The 15,511-nt window shown below is 42.6% G+C and overlaps 1 protein-coding gene across 3 annotated transcripts in view; it reads left to right on the top strand.

Moving 5' to 3' along the window:
* The window catches only part of ST8SIA6 (ST8 alpha-N-acetyl-neuraminide alpha-2,8-sialyltransferase 6), a 279,596-nt gene that overhangs the window by 6,446 nt on the left and 257,639 nt on the right, over nt 1–15,511 (top strand). For 2 of the 3 annotated variants that reach the window (XM_082452890.1, XM_082452888.1), the window contains exon 2: nt 2,500–12,609. In XM_082452890.1, the coding sequence (XP_082309016.1) occupies nt 12,089–12,609 (521 nt within the window). In that variant the 5' untranslated portion in view covers nt 2,500–12,088. Of the gene's footprint in view, nt 1–3; nt 1,279–2,499; nt 12,610–15,511 lie in introns of those variants that run through there. The other variant, XM_082452889.1, reaches the window with a different exon arrangement.

The raw sequence follows: 15,511 nt of genomic DNA, 5'->3' as shown, positions 1-15,511 counted from the left end.
AGTTTCTCTTCAGTTTTTCCCTTTGTGCCAATACTTCAGGCATTAATAACAGTTTGGTATCTTTTTAGACCCTTAAAAAACACACATTTATTCTTTCTCTTCCCCTTTACACACATACACACACAAATTGTTACATAAACGGAAATGATCTAAACATGTATTATTTTGCTTGCATGTCTTGGAGATTTCATGTGTGTACATATGTATATGTGCATGCTACTTAATATGTATTTCTCCATTGATGGACATTTTTGTCAATAATTTATAATCATTGATAGGTACACGAAAATAACATGAGATGGTAATGCTGATAATCGTAATATCAATATATAACATTTACTGAAATTTATTGTGTACCAGGCCATGTGTTAATTTATCTCACTTAACAACCAAATGAGGTACACATATTATAATAAATATTTTACCATTGAAGGATCAGGCTCAGAGAGGTGAAGTAACAGCCCCAAGTACTTTTAGACCTTTTTACAGATGAATACATGTAAGAGAGATTCCTAGGTGTAAAATTGTTAGGTTAAAGAGAACACCCATTTTAAATTCTGGTGGATGCTACTGAATCGTGTTCCAAAAAATCTATGTCAATTTAATCCCAACAGCAAGGTATGGGAGCACATATTTCTTCATATTCTTATGCTAAATAGTGTAAATCTTTTCATTTTTTCCCTTTTATATTTACTTTATTTCAGTTGAACGTATCTTCAGATCTTTATTAGTTATTTGTATTTTTTTCTGTGAATTGCCCTTCCATATTGTTTGCCCACTCTTCTTCTGAATTGATAGTCTTTTTTAATGGTATGGAACAGCATGTATAAGTTATTTACATGCATTCTTTGTTACATGTGTTTCTGTCTATGGTGTGCTTATATTTAGCTTGTTTATGATGGCTTCTGTCTTATAGGAGATTTCAATTTTTATGTACAAAATCTGCCAATATTTCCCTGGTTTTATGTTTTGCTTAAAAAGACCTAGACATCTTAAAACCTTAAGTACAATTTCTAATTCTTCTACGGCCTGTGTAACTTTCTTTCCATTTGAAATTTTGAGTGTTCTGGTGTAGGGTAGGGTAAGAATCTAACTGTACTTTTACCCGCATGAACCTCAACTTGTAACAGCATTCACTGAACAAGACCTTCCTTCTTCTCACCGAAGTGGGGTGCGGCCTGTGTCAGTGTCAGGGGAATGTTTCATTTCCGCGTGATCTGAGTATACGATACTATTGTGAGACAGAGGAAGAGACTGTTGGCCTCGTCACACGTGGAGGTGATTAGTGTGTTGTGGTTCCCATTCTTTCCTCTATTTTTGTCTCCGTGTCTCTTCCAGTACAAGCATGGGTCTATTTTCACTCTGAGATTGGAATATGTGTTTGGCGGAGGTGTGTTTCGTGTCTCAGCCCGTCAGTAACGGTGCTGTGGCCCAGAAATGCCCAGGGCACTCACCTTGGCCTGTGCCACCTGTGGGAGCCCCACAGACACTTCACTGGCTGCAGCCCATCTTGTGATGGCGTGGCCAGCCCAGCCCTCGTGGTTCTCGTTATGGCTACAAAAGGCACCTCAACAGCCATCAGGGAACTTTGGCAAAACAAGATTCATGACCCACAGGTCCTGGAGGGTCACAAGGACACATCCCAGGGCCACATGGCAAGGTCGTGGGGAGAGAAAAAGAGCAGACTTGGGTTCTGCCTTTACGGGAGGAAAAGCGAGGTCACTCAGGTGGTCAGTTATGTAGGTCACCCAGGGCTTTCGAAAAGGGGAACTTCACGGATGCAGGGGTCCTGACTTCATCCAGTCATGTATCTGGCACTGTGTGTATTCCAGACAGATGACTTTGAAGTAGATGCTTCAGCAATCAGAAGCTTAGGGTCAGGTACCTACATGACAATCAAAAACGCCTTACCCTACAAGATGAAATGGGAAAAATCCATTATGATCTAATTTTGCTTATTTTTTCCCCTTGTAAGGGCAGGCCTCTGTTAGAAATGGTGTTTTGGGGGGTCATTTATGCATCTAGAGAGGAAAGAGCCACCTAGGTTCTAAAATCTCTTACCTTTTTGTAGGCGGTCTAGAAATCCTTTAGTGGGACAAACAGCATTTTAATCTAGAAATAGCCATATGGTAGAAGATTTTTTTTTCTTAAAGAATATGATTTAAAAATCGAGTTCCCTCCATGTAAAAATCCCCAAGATATTTTGCTACTGTGGGAAAAAGCAAGGGGGTGGTCTAGTGTGTGTAAGGTGCATGTTTTGTTTAAAAAGTGGGAAGAGGAGAAACGTCATATGTATTTGTGTGTATATACAGAAACTCTAGAAAGATATCTAATAAAATACAGATGGCTTTTACCCGTTGGCGACAGAGATGGGGGTGGAACTGGCCAGGTGTGGAAAAAAACTGAGAGGAGACTTCTTGCTGGTGACAATTTTAAACTTTCTAGTTTCTGAGCCATGTGAAAGTATTACCCATGTATTTTTTTTTTTTTTTTAAACAGGGAGTAGTCAGTAGTCAAATGCAGCAGGAATTTCAGTAAGGCGAGAATGGGAAGTGTCTATCGCGTTTCCCAATGATGTGTTAAATTATGAACTTTACCAGAGCAGATTTGTGGGTATGTGAGTGCCTGAAGGAAGACTGTGTGCAGTGAATTGAAATGTGGATGAGAAGCATTTTTATTGTATATTACTGAGTGAAGAAACCACCCCAGGACTTCCCTGGCAGTCCAGTGGTTAGGACTCAGCACTTTCACTGCCAAGGGCCCGGGTTCAATCCCTGATCAGGGAACTGAGATCCAGCAAGCCTTGCAGCATGGCCAAAAAAGAAAAAAAAAAAAAGAAACCACCCAAATCGTAGTGGCTTAAAACAAGTCATTGTACTCTCCCACCGGCCTCTGAGTTGACTGGGCTCAGCTGGGCAGTTCCTTTGCTCCATGTGATGTCAGCCGAGGCTGGAGTCACCTGGGGACTCAACTGGGTCAGAGCATCCATGATGACTTGTACATGTGGCTGTCACCTGGGAGCTGAGCTGGGGCTCTTAACTGGCTTTCCTGGGTACGGACTTTCTGTCTGGCCTTGGCTTCTCCAGGGTAGCTGGCTGCAGAGAGGCTGCTCACCCAGAGCAAGGAGGGGGAAGCTGTCTTCATAAAGGTGAGACTGAGAACTGGTCCAGCATCACTTGCAGCCCATCCTGTTGTTCAGGCAGACCTAGGGCCAGCCCAGAGTCAAGGGGAGGGGACATGAAGCCACCTCCTAATGGGGAGAGTGACAAATCATTTATGTCCATCTTTAAGCAGTCACAGGAAGCCTTTGCCAGAAATTAATTACAACTGAAGTGTCCCCTGCACAACTCATATTAAAAAAAAAATCCTAGCTGAGAGAATTACAAACTTATTTGAAGAAAATTTTAAGATTATGACTAACAAAAAATCTGCATGCCCTACCCCCTGTGGAATGTAACAGGCAACTTAGTCCAAAATGGTTGGGTAGCTTGAAAAATTGTGTTTAGTGAGTTTTGCTTTGGAATAATGCCCTCTGCTTACCTTGACAGAAACAATAGACCATCACAGGCAATCTGCTTGTGCATTTCTCTCAGAGTATGGATAATATCCTCTACATTACCTATGTGAAGAGCATTAAAGATTTTTTTCCAAATCCTAGTGCTAGGAAATCTTTACTTTCTGTGAAGAACTGATACGATTGTTTCTTATAGTCAATGCAAAACTGATTATAAAGAACATCTGAAAAATTTACAGGTCAAATTTAATAATACTGTAGTGTACGACCTGCATAAATTTATGTTAACTACACCTTAGTGATGATTTTCTATACTAGCTACATGTTCCATGAGGTGAATTGCTATCTATTTCTACTTTTCCAGTTTAATGTATGGTCCTTATAAATCTTGTAAAATCTTTTGTAAAATAAAATAGTACATGAATGAATAAAGGAAACAACGACAAAAACATTGTTAGGCGGATAGAGATAAGACATCTTAAATTTATACCCTAATGACTGAAAGCCAGAGTTTGTTTAGTAGGAAGGCTAGAGCAGAAGAACATTGAGTCTCTAAGCATCTGAAGAAATCTCAGAGGAATTAGAAAGGGGATGCTGGAGGTCCAAAGGTACTTCATCTCTCAAAAACTCTTGGTTATAGCTACCCTGTTCTTTAAATTGAGAAAAAGAGGGATTTTCTTAATCCAATACCTAGTACCTGCAAAGAGCCTACAGCAGACATCATACTGAAGGGTGATCTAGTGAATGTTTTCCTTCTTGTAACAGGACACGTATGTCCACTATTACATTTTCAATTCAGCTTTGTTCTGGAGGTCCTCCCTAGTAGAATAAGAGGAGTAAAAGTATGAGGAAGAAGGAAACAAAGCTGTCATTCTTCACCGAAGATACTGCAGAAATTAAGGCAGCCTATGAAGTATTCCTGGTTATCAGGAACAGAGGAGAATGAGAGCTGGGAAAAAGATTGCAGAACTAAAAATGTAAGTGACAAAACAAAAGGTGACATACTGGCTTGTAATGGAGACTTGTAGTCATCCCCCAAATCTGTTCTCTTTTATGGTCATTGAACCCTTGAGTTACAACTTGCCACTGAGAATAAGGATATTTCCCAGGGTCTCTTACAGCGCGGTGCGCCTGTGTGACTAAGTTCTAGTCACACTAGCATGTGAGGAGAAGTGACACATGCGGCTTCCAGTAAGCATGCTCTTACTGGAATGTGGATGCAGTGGCAGCCGTCCGTTTTGGGGCGTGATGCATCTTGGAACTCGCTAGGAATAGCAGAGCCATGGGAAAAAGGAACATGGCTCTCTGCCATCACGGAGCAGCCATAGGGCCGCTGGATACGACTGTGCGGTTGGACATGACATTAGTGGGTACACATCGCAGAGACCACAGTGTGAATGTGACCCCACAGAGTGGTGCAACAGACATCAGGGAAAATGAGCATCCTGCACAATCATATACAGTATCCCAGCGTCACCTGCCCCAGGTAGGGCTACCCCCGAGGAGTAAGTCTTGGGAAGCTTACACCTGGACTATTTCAAATACTGTTACTCTGGATCTCTGCTACAGCTGCTGAACCTCCGTTACAGTTCATACAAGATTCTAAATCGGGAATAGGGTGTAGTGTCCTTTAGCAAAGAAAGGAAGTCAAACAGAGTAGTAGCCAAGGGGCAAGATGCATTTCACATTTGTTGAGTGAATGCTCTGTGCAAAGATCTATGGTAAGAGCTGGTAGAAGATACATGAAGGACAGTTCCTGCCCTCCAGGAACTTAAAGTCTAGTGAGGAAAAACCCATCTATAAACCTCAATAACTTCCGGGAATATAACCCTCAAGGAATTTATAATCTAGTGAAGAAAAATATATTTATACCAGTAATTTTAATACACGGGAGTGAAGTGCGGCTCCGAGGGCAGCAATCGAGTAGGAAAAGACATTTATACCAATAATATTAAGTGGGTACTGGAGGCATCCCTGATGTTAAGCAGAGTATAACTAGCTAGCCCCAAGTTTCCAAATCACAAGGTTCACCAGTTTTCCCTTCAGATAGCCTTAAGTTATGAGACACAGTACTAATTTTTCTATTTCAGTGCCCTAAGACATCTGGCTTTCTGCAGCATGTAAGCAGTTTGCCTAGTGTATTTTAAAGAATTCTTCTTAGTAAAAGAAAGAGGAAAAAAATCAATATTTTTTTAAATTTGCACACAGAGATGAAAACATGGTTGGCCTCAAAGGAAAAAAACATCTAATTTATTTTACAGTGGTTTCTAAATGTTACTCCAGAGAGCCTTATATTTATGGAGAGTATCAATATGACCTTTAAGAAACTTACATTATTTTGGTGGTGGTGTTCTAAACAGACTATGATAATAATAATATCCAATAAAAGAAAATGCATTTGAAAAATAACGTGTGTGTGTACTGGTTATGTGTGGGCAGGGACCAACCACAAGTTCTGCAAATCTTTTCTCAATATTAAGACTGTTGTCACTGCAGTAGCAATTTGCTGTTTCAGCCTACCATGGATATTTACTAAGGATCTATTCTGAGCAGTGCTCTGCTGGGCACTGTGGAAATGTGGTTAATAAAACAAATTCTGCATTCTCATACAGTAGGCCACTGCCCAAAAGGAGGTATAGAAACACATACTCATAAATAACCAATACAGACGACTAGGTAGAGGCCCAAGGAAGTGCGAGTATGTTGGGGAGGAAACTTCTTTTGTATTAAAAAAATTGATTTACAGAAAGGGGTGGTAGGTGGAATTTGCCTCTCAGGGTAAGGTTTGCTGACCCTGTTCTAGAAGAAGACTACAGGTGAGGATCTTCTCTTTTGGATGACAAAGGACAACCTTAGGTCAGATCCTTTTCTTCCCTGGGTAGCTCAGTTTGTTCTTCTCAGACAGTATGTCCCCTTAGAGTACATTCCCAGCCTAAAAGTCATCGCCATGGGAATATGGGCTGTGATCATCTGTTATAGCTATTTTGGTCTATGAAAAAGGGGTCATGGAATCTATTTCTTTGCCTGTATTGGAGATATGGTAAGGAAAGAGTCCATGGTCTCATTCTCCAGCTGTTGGCCAGTCTGGCAGGAGGCTCGCTGGTCAGCATCTCAGAGTCTAAGAGCAAATCTTCACCCACATTTCTATGTACCGGGGAAAAGATGAATTCTTACTGGGTGAAGCTTAAAGGACTTCATTGGAATGATGGGCATTAAGGATTGGAAACATTCCAATATGCAGAGTTAGAAGTGAGTTTGGGGCTGGGGCAGGTTTGGAAAGAGGGGGGGGGTAGTACAAACCTATAAAACTAAGAGGCCAGAGCATATACAACAGAACCAACAGGCACACGGTGGGCTACGTAATAAGACGCACGGGGGTGGGGGGGCAAAAGGGCCGTTGTGTGGATTCTTGCCCCGTGGAGAGTCATGGTCTTTATTCAGCAGGCAAAGGCCATCAGAGATTTTTGAACGTGGTGTTGACAATTCCACCTGTGCTTCCTCATCGTGGGAGGAGCTGGAGGCATCAAAGATCGAAGGCTGGAGACCAATGAAGAGGCTGCTGCATTATTCCAAGCAAGAAATACTGAGAGACTTGACTGAGGGAACATGAGAGAAAAAGCGAAGGTGGATGAGACATTGGAGACCTTGTCAAGAATGAAGCTCCAGGGTTTGGTGCCTGGGGAGAGATGGAAGAGGAAAAAGTACAGCCTCAAACAGTCCTTTAAGTTTTAAGCATGTAAGTTATAAATATGATCTTATCATCTAACAAAAATAAAACACAGTAAGCATTGTTTATATTTCCCCCAAAGATACACATTAATGGGATCCCACATGTGGGTAAATGGCACATCTATTCTCCTCACCTTGCAGTCATCACCAGCATAATATTTTCACTCATAACTCACAATTTGTTGCCTTAACCTTCAAAGTATATCCAGCATGCAAACATTTCCTATCTCCACTGCTGATACCATTTTGGGTTTGGCTGCCATTTTCTTTCGCCTATGTCATTACTGTAGTCTCCTAACTATGTTCCCCAGTTCATCCCTGGCTCTCCGTAATCTGCTCTTAACACAGCAGTCACTTATCTTTTTATAATTTAATTTTTATTTTATATCGGAGTATAGTTGATTTACAATGTTGTGTTAATTTCAGGTGTACAGCAAAGTGGTTCAGTTATACATATACCCATTCTTTTTCAGATTCTTTCCCACCTAGGTTGTTAGCAGTCAGTTATTTATTTATTTATTTATTTATTTATTTATTTATGGCTGTGTTGGGTCTTCATTTCTGTGCGAGGGCTTTCTCTAGTTGTGGCAGGTGGGGGCCACTCTTCACCACGGTGCGCGGGCCTCTCACTATTGTGGCTTCTCTTGTTGCGGAGCCCAGGCTCCAGACGCACAGGCTCAGCAGTTGTGGCTCACGGGCCCAGTTGCTCCGCAGCCTGTGGGATCTTCCCAGACCAGGGCTCGAACCCGTGTCCCCTGCATTGGCAGGCAGATTCTCAACCACTGCGCCACCAGGGAAGCCCTACAGTCAGTTATCTTTAAAACAAAACTAGGATCACGTCATCCCTCTTCTCAAAATCTTCCAGTAATTCCCCACTTCGCTTGGAGTAAAAGCAGACGTTCTAACCATAGCCTACAAACCCTCCGTAACCTGCTGCCTCACTACCACCTTCTGCCTCACTTTCCTTAGCTACTTCGCTCCGGCCAAATCTGACACCTTGCTGTGCCTGTAAAATGCCATCCAGTCTCCTTTCTCAGGGCCACTGCACTTGCTGTTACCCTTCCCTTTAGGTTTTTGTCACTTTACCAGAGCAGCCGTCCCTGACTACCATATGGTGTAGCAACCGTATTCCCTCCACTGCATTCTCCAGCCACTAGACTCCAACTTAGTTTTTTTCATAACTCTTGACAAAATATGTATTTATATAGTTTGTGTCTCTCCCTAATATGGGCTGTAAACTCAACGTGGGCATGATTAGTCTTTCTTTTCTTTCGTTACTGCATTTCCAACACCCAGAGCAACTTGGCATAGAGCAGATATTGAAATATTTATTGAATTAATGGAGTCTGTCAACTGAAGGCTGAATTCCACAAGTGCATACTAGATGTTCCCGTTGGGTTTTTTTCTGTGTGTTTTTTAAAATTTATTTTATTGAAGTATAGTTGATTTACAATGTTGTGTTAATTTCTGGTGTACAGCAAAGTGATTCAGATATGTATATCCATATCTGTATCTATTCTTTTTCATACTCTTTTCCATTATAGTTTATCATAGGATATTGGTTATAGCTCCCTGTGCTCTACAGTAGGACCTTGTTGTTTATCCATTCTCTATATAATAGTTTGCATCTGCTAATCCCAAACTCCCCATCCATCCTCCCCCTCCCCTGCCCCCTTGGCGACCACCAGTCTGTGCTCTATGTCTATGAGTCTCTTTCTGTTCCGTAGATATGTTCATTTGTGTCATATTTTAGATTCCACATAGAAGTGATATCACATGATATTTGTCTCTGTCTGACTTACACTTCGGTTAGTGTGATAATCTCTAGGTCCATCCATGTTGCTGCAAATGGCATTATTTAATTCTTGTTTATGGCTGAGTAGTAGTTCATTGTATGTATGTACCACATCTTTATCCATTCATCTGTTGATGGACATTTGGGTTGTTTCCATGTCTTGGCTATTGTGAATAGTACTGCTATGAACATAGGGGTTAGATGCTCCCATTGCTAACACTTACCTATAACATAGCATCTGATGTGTCAAGAGAAGCACCTCATTAGAAATTTCTGGTAAACTACTTCTGGTAAATTGTAATCGCAAAAAAAAAAGCCTAGTCTTAACAAATCCAAAATCTACAACATCTTGGTAACCATTCCACTTCACTGAGTTCTAGCAAACGAAAAAGCTCTGAGGTGTGGGCTTAGGTTAACGAGTGATCTGGGCATCATTTTTCAAAACAGCTCTGATCTTCAGAATTCACTCAAGCAATCATGTAACAAAATTCCTTAAACAACTATCTATATACCAACACCGTGCTCTGGGCATGGAAAGATGGAAGGTTGTTCCTACCCTCAAGGGCCTTACAGTCTGTTAAATAAAAGAAAAAACAAGTCAGCCTGCAACTAAAAATGCGTGTGTCAAGTGCTTTGTGGGGTGAGGGGGAGCACAGGAGAGGGGCAGCTAACCCAGGAAACAGTCTGCAGAGGAGGCCAGGCTGGGACTGGATTAGGTGGATTTCATGTAAATGGAAAAGACAGGACGGGGTGTCCTAGGCAGAGGCGACTGCAGCCTCAAGCGTGCAGTTCTGGGGGAGTTTGGGAAACTCCAAGTAGTTCTGTGCGGCTGGTACACAGGTATCTTCTGAGAGGTGATGAACATGAGGATGGAGGTGTAGGCAGAGCCTAGATTACGAAATAGAAGGAGACACAAGACAAATGTACGATGGTCATTCTGATGGGGGCACATCGTGATAGAAAGGGGACCTGTAGGGAGGAGGGGGTCAGACAATGCATACATGTTGTCGTATTAAAGTTTATGTTTAATTCTGGGTGTTGTTTAATAGTACTTTCTCTAAAAAATCTCTCAAGTATTATACAGTAAGTGTAAGAATAAATAATACTTTGGTTCTGATCACACATCAGTTTTGATTAATTGAATTGATAAGTTCATTACAGACAGAAAGTTACACACTTCTGTTTTATTTGTATCAGGTAAAGTTAATGGTACAATTTGTGATTTTTAAGATTTCGAAAGTATTTCCCTTTTCTCTTTGAGAGTTCCTATTTCTGAGTCTGTACTCCTGTTTCAGGGCACTTAAATCATTTTGTCAGCTCAAGAAGGCCCTCCCACTGTCTGAGGGCAAACAGCCTGGAACTACAACTGCAAGATTTTTAGAGAAAATTCCCAGCCTTTGGAGCAGGTGCCGCAATCTCTCATGTTCTACCAACTAATTGATGGTTAGTGGCTGCCGGGGTTCTGTGCCAGGGTCTTAGAATCGTGCCAAGATCATGAGTGATGTCTGCACGGGCAGGAGACGGCCAGTGGTGGCATGTGTCTCTAAGTGTTACCACCCCTGCTGAGGAGAATATACTCTGACAATTCAATCTGGTGGCAGTGCTAAGAAATCAGACCACTCTTTTTAGCCTTCTCTCCAAAGCCTTTGAACCCTCGAAATTTTCTGAACCACGTTGACTTTTAAACTCTTTGAACCATAAGAGACACAGGGACATGAAGTAACTTGCCCAAGGTCACCCAGCTGATAGTTGGTAGATCCATGATATAAAAGCAATCTGACTCCAAAGATCATGTCCCTCCCTTCTTTTCTTTTTTTATATTATGGATCTACCAACTATGAGCTGGGTGACGTTGGGCAAGTTACTTCATGTCTCTGAACCACAATTTCCACATCCATAAAATGGAGAAATTAACATCAGCCTCATAAGAATGTTGTACCTACCTCATCGGTTTCATCACATACCATCATTCTCTCAGTATGCTCTAGGTTGGCAAACTACTGCCTTTAGGCCAGATTGAGTCCTGTTTTTGTAAAATAAAGTTTTACGGGAATACAAAAAAAGAGAGACACAGGGACTGAGTTTTGACACATGAATGCAATTCACGGCCATAAGCTCTCAGACTTCCTTTTCCTTGCTCTTGACCTTCTTTTTGGCTGCTAGACAGGTTACCAATGTCTACCAAACACCCTCCCGGTGTAACTGGCTGTGGAGTAGTCAACAAATAATGCTCCTGCTTCCATACGATATCGGGTAGGGCATTTTCAAATGCTTATTGATACGATAGTTGGACACCAAAACTATGAGTTTTTGCTTAGATGAAAAGATAAAGTTTAAATAAGAAGGGGCATGGCAGATAAGAAATTAGAACAATTTTTAAAAACAAATGAAATATAATTGACATATAACATTATATTATTTTCAGGTGTATAACATAATGATTCAGCCTAAGTATAACTGCAAAATGATCATCACAATAAGTCTAATTAACATCCTTATGGAAATAGAATAAAATCAGGGTTATGTGCACGGGAGCTACAGAGTTCTAACTTGGAATTTTTGCCTGACAAAGGTCTAGCTTACTTCCTACTAATTGCTTGCTAAAGTTAATTCGAAATCCTCAAACTAAAAGTCAGGGGGTAGGAGAGGAAAACTAGCACTTTTAACTAGTGTATCCAAATGTCTCAGCAACTTACCATAAAGTCAGAAGAGGATTGGTGTGCAGCTCTCTCCAGACAGTGACTTGGGGACCCAGCCTCCTTCTAGCCCTTGCCTGGGCCAGGTTTTACGTGTGACTCCCAAGACCAACGTGCCTGTCTGTACCCAGCTAGCACAGCAGGAGAGACACACAGATTCGCGTGTAGCAAGTTTTATGGGCCAGACGTGGCCGTGGCATTCACAGATGTTCCACTGGCAAAGACTTGGTCATGAAGCCAAAGCAAATGAAGGATGCCGGTGCCCTGGAGGTAAGGGAAACAAGCTGGTGAAGAACTTCCTTATTTCTCAAAGAAGCAGACACACCACAGACTCGCTTTCACTGTAAGGTGCCTATGGGCTGGTGCCTATTTACCAAAGGGCCTTCGTTTTTATTTTCAAAAAATGTTTTTGGCGGCCCCGCCCCCAGCGCGGGGGCTGGAGCCCGGGTTCCCGCGGAGCCGGAACTCCGGGCTGGGCGTCCACTCCCGCCAGCGGCGCCCGCGGGGAGGGCGGGGCGACCCCACGCCGCCCGTGGCAGCCCCGCCCCGAGGCCGGAGGCGGGAGAGCGGAGCCCGCCTGCGCCAAGGCGTCCACAGCGCCCACGCCGGCTTCTCCCGGGGTCTCTTAATAACAAGTGGCCTCCTGCGGGGCCCGTTAGCGTCACACCTGTGGTTGACCTGGATCTGGGATGGGCCAGCGCTTTGGCTTGGCTTCCCGGGATTGACCGTGCCTGGCGGAGTGGACGCAGACAGGAGGTCGGTCTCCCGCGGACACGCTGGGGCTTCAGCTTCTGCGAAACACTGGGCCCCGTCCACGCAGACAGGACCCCAGTGTCTTCAGGACCTGCTGGGAGGTGGCGCCATGGGAGTGAAAGGTGAAGAAAACATGGGGAGAAGCTTCCTGTATGCGGCTGACGGGTGAGGGGGGACCGTTTTCAGAGGAGCCCACAGAGGAAGGGCTTGATGTGGAAAAGTGTGGATTTCAGGTAGTTCTGTGTGTGGTGTAGACAGTTTCCAGTGTCTCTCTTTGGTATGTGGTATCTAGTTTCCTTGGCATCATTTTTTTTAAAAATATTTGTTTATTCGGCTGCACCCGGTCTTAGTTGTGGCAGGTGGGCTCCTTAGTTGCGGCATGTGGGCTCCTTAGTTGTGGCATGCGAACTCTTAGTTGCGGCGTGCACGTGGGATCTAGTTTCCTGACCAGGGATCGAACCCCGGCCCCCGGCATTGGGAGCGAGGAGTCTTACCCACTGCGCCAGCAGGGAAGTACCCGGCATTTTTTGAAGGGACTTTCCACAGTGAATGTCCTTGGCAGCTTTGTCATAAATTGACCACATCCACGTGGGATTATTTCTGAGTTCTCTGTTCTGTTCCTCTGGTGCCTGTTTTTGTGCCCATTCCACACTGTTTTGGTTCCTGTAGCTTCCTAGTGTAGTTTGAAGTCTGGGACCGGGTTGACTCCAGCTGTGCTCTCTTTTCTTAGGATTGCTTTGGCTATTTGGGGTCTGTTGTGGTTCCACACAAATGATAGGGTTGTTTGTTCTGTTTCTGTGAAAAATGCCATTTTAATTGCGTTAGAGATTGAATTGAATGTGTACGCTGCTTGGGCTGCATGAACGTTTTAACGATATTCTTCCAATGCCTGATCACAGAATATTTCTTCTTTCAGTTTCTTCATGAGTGTCTTACAGTTTGCATTGTGCAGGTGTTTCACATCATTGTTTAAATTTACACCTGGGTATTTTGTTCTTTTCAATGCAGTTGTGAATGGGACTGTTTTCTGAATTTTTCTGATACGTCTACTTCCTTCTTAGTGTATAGAAATGCAACCGATTTTTGTGTATTGCTTTTGTATCATGCAACTTTACTCAATTCATGTATTACTTCTACCTTTTGGTGATTTGATGTGGAAAATTGTAATTAAAAAATCCCATTGTTTCTACTGTATCCCAGTTCATCCACAACACCCAAGACATAGTGACTACTAGTATTATTAAGAGGTACTGTGGAAAGATTATATGTGGATTCCTGCAAGAGTAATTAGCTTAACCATTTGGGGAGAACTGAATCTGTGTAGGACTTGGCCCCTGTCATGAAGTTTGATGTCTTACCTACTTTTCTGGCCTGGTATTGACATGTTTGTTTTCAAAAGTTATTTACTTACTAATAATTTCAAACATATAGAAAACTTGCTGTAGAAGTACAATGTACTCTTTATCTATAAGTTCAGATTCCCTGGTCATCATTAACTTACCACCTATGCCAATTGAAATGACACCTTCCATTGTGTTTTACCCCCAAAAAGGGACAATCTCCCAGGGAACCACCCACATAACCCCAAATGAGAAATCATTACGGTTTTCACCTTCTAATCCAAGCCACAGGCCCACTTCCGTTTTTACCACCTGCCCCAGAGCATGAAAATGTCTTTTTCCGTTCTGATCCAGTTTTCTTTTTCTGGAAGTGTTCTTGAGACTTTCCCTCATTTTCACAACCTTGATGGGTTTAAAGCATACAAGAGGAGTATGATCTGGGTGACCTCTTCTTTTTTTTTAAATGGTACACCAGTTTGACAGTTTCTTTTTTATATACATTTATTTATTTATTTGTTTATTTTTGGCTGTGTTGGGTCTTCATTTCTGTGCGAGGGCTTTCTCTAGTTGTGGCAAGCGGGGGCCACTCTTCATCGCGGTGCGCAGGCCTCTCACTATCGCGGCCTCTCCCGTTGCGGAACACAGGCTCCAGACGCGCAGGCTCAGTAGTTGTGGCTCACGGGCCCAGTTGCTCTGCGGCACGTGGGATCTTCCCAGACCAGGGCTCGAACCCATGTCCCCTGCATTGGCAGGCAGATTCCCAACCACTGCGCCACCAGGGAAGCCCTGGGTGACCTTTTCTGTATGGCTTCTTTCCCTCAGGATGTTTTCCATGTTCATGCATGTTGTAACATGTATCAGTACTTCATTCACATTTGCCATGGTGATTAAATTTATCGAGCATAACATTTACCATGTAAACCATTTAAAGTATATAGCTCTATGACATTCACTACATTAACATTGTCGTACAAATATCCTCACCATCCATCTCTTGTACTTTTTCATTTTTTCCCAGTGAAACTGCTTCCGTTAAACACTGACTCTGTTCAACCCTTGTCGACCACATTCTACCTTCTGTCTCTGAGTGTCACGTCTCTGGAGGATGCCTCATAGAAGTGGAATCACAGTAGTCATCCTTTTGTGACCGGGTTATTTCACTTAGCATAATGACTTTAAGGCTCATACATGTTGTAGCATGTGTCTGACTTTCCCTAGTTTTTAGGGCTGAATAATATCCCTTTGTGTATATATCACATTTTGTTTATTGATTCATCTGTCCATGGACACTTGGGTTGCTGCCACCTTTTGGCCGGTGTGAGAAATGCTGCTGTGAATATGGGTGTACAAACATCTATTTCACTCCCTACTTTCAAAACTTTGGGGTACATCCCCTGAAGTGGAATTGACGATCATACGTTAATTTGTTTAAGTTTTTGACAAACTGCCATATTGTCTTCCATAGCTGCTGCACCATTTTACTCTATTTCTGTATATGTGGAGTAATATGGAAGTTTATAGATCTGCCCTCTTTTGCTTATCCATTCACCCACTGATGGCTATTCAAATTGTTTCTACCATTGGGCCAATGTCAACCATGCTGCTATGAATATTCGTGCACGAGTTTTTGTTTTAACACCTGTTTTCAGTTATTTGTGGCACATATCTAGGAATGGAGTTCTTG

This window comes from Balaenoptera physalus (genome assembly GCF_965194825.1).
Source record: "Balaenoptera physalus genome assembly, chromosome: 2".
NCBI lineage: Eukaryota > Metazoa > Chordata > Mammalia > Artiodactyla > Balaenopteridae > Balaenoptera > Balaenoptera physalus.
This window is presented reverse-complemented; position numbering and strand designations above follow the sequence as displayed.